Here is a 7,321-nt window from a genome sequence, read left to right on the forward strand (position 1 = left end):
GGCCAGAGAGAGACCTCTCTCCTCTTAGGGACACAGAAAGAGATGGTGACAGAGAACAGAAAACACAGAGACACGTTCACAGACACACACAGAAATAAAAACACAGATATCCCGAAATACAACCAACACCCCGCCCCTGCAAAAAAAGGACAAAAAGCAAGGCTACGTGACAACCCAGACAAACACGAACACAAGCTCCATAAAACCCCCCAACTATAGTAGCACAGAAAGACTTACAGAATGTGTATCAGTAAACACTTTCACTCAAATTGTACTTAATGGGTATAGATAGTGTCCATGAGCACGAGGCACCCAGATCAGCCCAGGCCACGCTAAAGTCTAAACTGGAAGATGAGAATCCCCAGGTGCATTTGAAACAAAGCCTCTCTGCGGAGCCCCAGGCAGAAACCTTCCTGTGACCAGAGTGAAAATGAAAGCGCTGGAGGGGTCACAGTCTTCCCAGAATCCTGGCCCCATTAACAGCCAAAGGCCAAGGCCACACTGTCCCCTGTATCTGATAAGCCCAAGCCCTCCTCTGCCTGCCTGGGCTGCTCAGGGCCCTTCCTCACTCCACTCTGCCTAGGAGTCCGGGAGACCCCGGACTGGGAAAGGGGAGTGCAGACAAGCAGACAGAGCTGGTGACTGCTGGAGTTCACGTACATTTATTCAATTGACACCAATGGGGAGTGGGGTGGGGGGAGACAGGTTTTTCTTTTCTTCCACACAAACCTTCAGACAGTTTCACAGAGTCTCCCCAAGTGGAGAAGTCTAAATCAATGCACACCCAGTGGACAGAGAATGCAGATAGCAGCCCGCTGTACACATATTTACACATAATTACAGGACCCCTGCCACAGGATGTGCCCTGGCCGCCCCCCGCCTCTCCAGTCCCTGACCCAGACCCTCCTCTCCCACCCCAACCTCATTGCCTTTAGCTACAATAAATATCCCAGGGCCTGGGACGTAGCAGGCCGCTGAGAGGGCTGCTGGCCCTGGATGGCTGGACCCAGCCGGCCACGGGAAAGGGGTAAAGTTCCTTCAAAAGCGCCCCAACACAACAGAGGGAGGATTTTCCTCAATGGAGTGGGATTCCGGGATTGCGCACGGGTTGTGGAGACCCCTCGCTTCACCTGTCCGTTCAACTTCGCCTGTGTAGACATTGCTGTAGGCTTCCAAGAGAACGAAGTTCCTTGGAGAACAGCAAGGAAAAAAAAAAGTTGAATTTTTCTTTTAAGCACAAAGCAGATAATAGGTGTCTTTAAATTATAATATTGGACAATCAGGGCCTCAAAATTGGGGAAGGAGTGTGGGAGAGGCAGAAAGGGAGACCTCTCTGCGAAGTTGGTGTTTCTGGCGGGATCTGCCGGGCCTGGGTGGGCACCTCTCCGGGAGAGCATTCTTCCGGGGCTGCCGAGAGGCGCAGAGACTGGGGAAAAGCGAAGACTTCCCCCTCACCCTTTTACTGCTCAAACTGGAACGGGATCATGGCTAGCGACCTCGTCGCATAGACCCGGGCCTCCCCCTGAGCGACGGAGCCCGCTTCGTCCCAACTATCGTAGAGATTCTGAGCGCGGAGCCTGAAGTGCTAAGTCACGCGCGCCGGCCCAAGGTCTGGAGACTCTTCATAAATAGACTCCCTGAGTTCCGCTGCGACCGCAGGAGCTCCCGGGAGAGACTGAGGAGTGCGGGTTTCAGTGGCCCATATCCCGACACGGTCAGAAATGGCAGCCACTGAGGCCTGCTACTTTGCCGGCAAACGGGGGCCCTGAGGACAGGAGCGCGTCCCCGTGGTGCGAGAGGCGGATGTGGCCGGCCACTGGAGCTAGGGCCGGGGTAGTCAGCATGGCCAAGACCTGGGCCTGACCCCCAGGACCGGCCGCCGCCGAAAACGGCGATCCCGGGGAGCCCTCGCCCCCGCCCGGGGGTACTGCCCCGCCGCCACCGTGGCCCATGATGTGGTCTATAGAGAAGGAAGGCCTCTGCCCGGCCCCGGCGCCCCCGCCGCCCGCGTCCGTCTTGAGGCCCTGGCGCAGGAGCGCGGTGCCTGCTGCGGGAGGGCTCAGGGACGCGGGGTAGAAGGCTTTGGCGCAGCCAAGCTCCGCGCCTAGAAAGGCTGGCAGGCCTGAGGGGCCCGGGCCCGATCCTGTGCCCGGCGCAGGCGCAGGGGCCGGAGCCGAGGCTGCGCCCGCGAACACCGAAGCCGTCGGAGGTCCGGGTGGAGGCGCCGCGGCACGGCCTGGGGGTACCGACAGCTGGCAAGGTGCAGCGGCGGCGGCGAAAGCGAAGGCGTGCGGGTGTGGATGCGGGTGCGGAGCCGGGCCCGGCGGGGGTGCGCCGTAGGCCGGGAGCGCTAGCCCGTAGCCGTAGCCGTAGGCGCCATAAGCCGCGAAGCCCGGCAGGAAGGCGCCGGCGTCCCCCGCCGCCGCAGCCCCGCCGCGCAACAGCAGCTCAGGGTGAGGGTGCGTGTGTGGATGCGGCGGCGGTAGCGGCTGCCGCTTAAAGCGCTTGCGGCGCCGCAGGAAGCTGCCGTTGTCGAACATGTCGGCCGACTCCGGGTCGAGCGTCCAGTAGTTGCCCTTGCCCGGGTTGCCCGGCTCGCGGGGAATCTTGACGAAGCAGTCGTTGAGCGATAGGTTGTGGCGGATGCTGTTCTGCCAGGCGGGGAATTTCTCCCGGTAGTAGGGGAAGCGGCCGCTGATGAACTCGCAGATCTCGCTCAGCGTCAAGCGCTTCTTGGGGCTCTGCAGGATGGCCATGGTGATGAGCGCGATGTACGAGTAGGGCGGCTTCACCAGCGGGCTCCGAGTCGCCGCGCCCCCCGACGGCGGTCCGGGCCCGGGCCCCGCCGCGCCCCGGGCGGCCGCAGTGCCTGGCCCTGGGCTTCCCGCTGCGGCCGCCGCCCCTCGGGGCGCTAGAGCGCGGGGCTCGCCGTCCGAGCAGCCGCCGGATTCCTCCTCGTCGTCAGCGGCATCCCCCTCGGCTTCCTCTGGAGGAGGCTCGGGGCCGTGGGGAAGTAGGTCCCGGGGGGCGCGGGGTCCGGAACGGGCAGGGGGCTCCCCCCCACCGCTGCCGCCGCCGCCGCCCACCACGTCTATATCTGCGTCGGCCTCGGACAGCGCGGCCGGGGAGCTCTCGGAGGACATGATCTCGCAGCAGCAGCTGCCCAGGGTCATGGTGCCGCCGCCGCCACCGCCGCTCTCCGGCTCCGCTCCGGCCGCGGCTCGGGCTCCGCCGCGCTGCCTCTGGGGCGAGTGTGTTTTGCGCGCGGGCGGGGAGGGGGCGGGGGACTGAGGCTGGCAGGGAGGGGTGTCCCCCAGCTCCGCAGCGCCCCCTCGTGGCCCGCTCGGCCGCTCTCACCTCTCGATGAGCACCCGACTGGGGGCGGCTCTCTCCGCTGCCCTGGGAAACCGAGCGGGGGCCTGCGCCCCGGGCGCGGGCGGAAGGAGTTGAGGCCTTCCCTTACACAGCCGGTCTCGGCCCCCAGCCGCCCCCCTACCCCGGGAGGGGAGGTCGGTAAATTAGTTCCTCCCGCCTGGCGGCAGCCTAAGGCGGAAGAACGCGAGCCCGGGGCGGAGCTCCCTGAGCTGGGTGGGGCGGGGGCGGGCGGAGTGCCTCCGCGGAGGGGCCCGGCGGGAACAAACAGCCGCCGCGGCGGGAGCGCGGCTCGGGTGGCTCGAGGCGAGTCCTCCTTTCCCCGCAGATCCCGCAAACCCTCCGCTCCCTGGGGCCGCTGCCCTCAGTGCGCTTAGCCCTGGATGTTAAGGTTCACGCGGGCTCCAGCCGGAGGTGGGAGTAGTAGCGACAGTCCCCACCCATCATCTCCCCAAGGCAGCGCCCGGGCCACCAAGGCCGAAGCGCAGTTGGCGCGCCAGCGGAGCCTGAGACGCCCGGACCAACGCCGCCGGAGGGGGGCCCGAAGGAGCCCGAGCGGCTTCCGGCCCAAGGGCAGTCGCACTTGAGTGATCGCGAGGAGCACACTTGGCGTTCTCAGCCTCGGGCCTCGGAGAGGTGAGAGATTCCGGCTGCGCCCCTCTCCTCCCCTCCAAGGCCGGGACCCCGCCACCCATCCCGTCGCCGCGCCGCGTGGCTCCAGACGCGGCAGTGTGTGCGGGGAGACCCGGGGAGCGCTCCGCCTGCCCGTCGCCCGCTTCCTAGAACTTTTCCGGGGCGCTTCGGTTGTATTTTGGGAGCGCGGACCGGTCCATCGCCGAGTTTGCCTGTATCCGACCTTTTTCTGTCTTGGTATCCGTTTGTCTCACTCAAGCCCTGTAACTCTGTGTTTCTCTCGCCCTCGGTGAATCTCTGCCTCTGTTTACTGTGGAAACCCTGCATTTATCCGGATGTCTGTTCGTGGGTCCGAGAATCCCTCGCTCGATTTCGTCGTTTCTCCCACCCCCAGTCGCACTGCAGGGCCACTAGCCCTCCTCCCCACTCCCCTCTTTTCTGGCCGGTCTTGCAGGCTCTACAGACAGGCAGCAGGACCCCCACCGAGACGTCCGTCAATGAACTCTGACCTCAACCGCAAGCCAGTGTTGCCTTCATCTCTCAGGATCCTGTGCACACGGTGTTTGGTCCTGTGCCCTTTTTCTCGCCAGCTGGGGTCCTGCCCATAGTCCTCCTGCTCCCCTGGCCTCCCCCCAGGAACCCAGCAACCAGTAGCTCCAGCTCAGACTGGGCCCATCTCAACCTCTGGGGGTGACAGGGGAGATGGGCGCTGGACGTGGTCAAGTACTGAGCCGATGGACGGGCTGCTGCCCCGACAGCGCCCCGCCGTGGTCAAAGCTCGGGCATGCGAGGCGCGGGACCCGGCTGCGCTCAGCTGTCACAGGCTGTAGGACAGTCAGCAACTTACTTCCCCCTCCCAGCCTCAGTTTCCTGCTCTGAATAGAAGTTAAGAGCCCCTGGCGCCAGGCTGCTGGGATCCCAGTCCTGGTTTCACTACTTACCTGTTCTGTAATACGTTGCTATAAGTCTTTGTGTCTTTGTTTCTTTCTCTGTAAAAATGAGGTTAAAAACAGCCGCCCCCTGACTAATGTGTAAACGTAGCCATGTCATTCTAGGCTACTTACGAAGGAGGGTATTGAAGGCACTTTGCAGACTCTTGGGGAGAGAGAAACGGGTTAGGGGTGGTATCGCCTCCCACCTGGGTCTCAAACCATGGTCTAGCCCTGGACTGGGTTACTGCTATCTAATCCTCTCCAGTGCTGAATTAGGTCCTCTGTAGATAAGTGCTGGGAGTGGGGTGGGAGGGGATTTGCAGCCTCTGCAGGCTGTATCTCAGCAGGGTCATGTGAGGGTGGATGAAATCTCCCTTTCACCCAACAGTAGTCTCCGATGTAGTGCATTCCACAGGTGGGGCAACAGAAGCCCTCGGTGAGCGGGTGGGCGGGTGAGGACTCAGTCTCCTACAACATGATAGAGCATGGCCAGGTGCACCCTTGTCGTGGAATCCTCATGATAGAGTTCTCCATCCTGTCCAGCCATCCGGCTAGGAGCAGAAGAGAGTGGAAGGCAGGTCTGGCTGCTCATATCCCGTGAGAGCACGTCCACTGGGCACCCCCTTCTGGGACCTCAGACCAAGGGGATCCACCCAGTATGCTGGGTCTGCATAAAAAGACTGTCCTTGGGAAAAAGAAGAGGTCCAGTCCTCAAACCATTGTCAGGAAATTGGACAGGGACTAGTGGTCCTGGAATCAGAATTTCCTAGGTGATAGGTCCCTCCGGGGGCGGGGGGAAGGCCTTGGAGAGAAGTATTGATATTTTGCATGAGTCCAGATAAACTCAGATACCCAGCGTTGCTAGATTTAGCAGATTTATTTTATCTGGCAAACTTACACACACCCCAAGCTTGCTCATTACTACTTGGAGCTCTCTCTGACACTCACCGTCCACCACATACACACCAGCTCCAACCCAGCTCAGCTCTGCTAATGTCTAAGTAAATGGAGGGAAATCAGCATTGACATCATGCTTCTCCATCTCACTTTCTAAATGTCTTCATTTCTAAAACGGCAAATGTGAACCAGTAGCTTCTTTCTTTGCCAGCACTCTCTCCTGGTTCCCCACGCTCCAGCGCCCTGCCCAAGTTCAGGGTAAGACTAGCTGAGGCATTTGTTGCCCAAATATCCTGGTTCTTGCTCCAGTCAGGACTCTACTTCTCTATAGAGCGGCTGCAGCCACCAGCCCCCACCTCTGCCTGGCCCTGCTGCACACTCCATGCTGCTGAGACCCAGGTTAAGGAAAGGGGACATGGCCCCCCAACCCATTCTGCAAGGTGATTCTTAAGAAATTCTCCAGATTCTTAAAAACACACACAGTTTTATAGGAGTGGAAACTGAGGGCCAGGAGATCCAGTGACTTGCAAGGCTTTTGAAGGGCCCCCGAGTTGAGTTGGGCCCAGATGTCCAGGCTCCCAGTCTAGAGCTCCTCTATTTATCCAAGTAACTCTGCTTAACCCCTGGACGAGCTCGACCCTTGCCTGGGGAGGGGTGTTTCTGGGAGCCTCTCATTCTTCCCGAGGCTCTGGGCAAATTTGTTTTGAACAATGCCAGAAGTACATGCACTGGGGATGGGAGAAGGGCGACCCGGTATTCGGGATTCGTTTAGTTTCCTGCCCGTCTCCCGTGGCTCCAGGCTTTCCCGTCTGCAGGCTCAGCTTCTCTGACGTCTTCGGGTCGTGTGTGCGTCCCCGGGTGAGTCTATCACTCCGCTCCGCGAAAAACTGGGTGCTCTCCCAGAAGCCCGGGCACCAGCACCCATGCCTGCAGCCTCCAAGAAGCAGGAGGCGACAGATTTAGCAGGTCTTGGTTACAATGTCACTGGTAGTTCCCAGTCCCCCTCCTTCCTCTATCTCACTATTTAGCCACCTCCCCTGAGCAGCTCAGAAACGATTGGGAGGATGCGTTTGGGGGGCGCCTGTTCAGGGGTTTTCCACTCCAAAATGTTCGGAGCACCGGGGAGAGGTTGTTGCGTGTTTATTGCGATGTGTTGCTGTCAATGGCGTCCCTCCCCTTAGGCTCCTCCCTTCCCTTCTTTTGCTCCCTGTAGACGTGCTGTTCTCCTCGCCTCGCGGGAAAGGAGAACTCTCGGATGGTTATGAGAATGTAATTAAGTCAATCGCAAAACCGGCCGAGAGCGGCGCTGAGCTTGCTGGAGGCGGGGGCGCAGCGCGGAGATTTCCCTCTGCCTTCCCAGGATTCGAGGGCTCAAGTGCAGCGAGCGCGGAGGTCCGCCCTCGGTGCAGCCGGGCTGCAAAGCTCCGCCTGAGCCGGGCAGGGGACCCCACGCCTGCACACTTCTCTAATTTTATTCACAAACGTGG

At 60.9% G+C, this 7,321-nt stretch overlaps 1 protein-coding gene across 1 annotated transcript; it reads right to left on the bottom strand.

The window, feature by feature from the left end:
• Positions 1-646: 646 nt before the first annotated feature.
• Positions 647-3,598, bottom strand: FOXD2 (forkhead box D2). Its single transcript, XM_022574988.2, has one exon. It carries the CDS (start codon positions 3,171-3,173, stop codon positions 1,716-1,718), a length of 1,458 nt encoding a protein of 485 aa, XP_022430696.1. The 5' UTR covers positions 3,174-3,598; the 3' UTR covers positions 647-1,715.
• Positions 3,599-7,321: the final 3,723 nt, after the last annotated feature.

Source organism: Delphinapterus leucas, chromosome 1, assembly GCF_059928025.1.
Source record: "Delphinapterus leucas isolate spDelLeu-1000000601 "Yukka" chromosome 1, BTC_Dleu_Yukka2, whole genome shotgun sequence".
NCBI lineage: Eukaryota > Metazoa > Chordata > Mammalia > Artiodactyla > Monodontidae > Delphinapterus > Delphinapterus leucas.

Bases quoted from the DNA above. Each gene is read 5' to 3' on its own strand.
- FOXD2 (XM_022574988.2), bottom strand. From the start codon at position 3,173: ATGACCCTGGGCAGCTGCTGCTGCGAGATCATGTCCTCCGAGAGCTCC.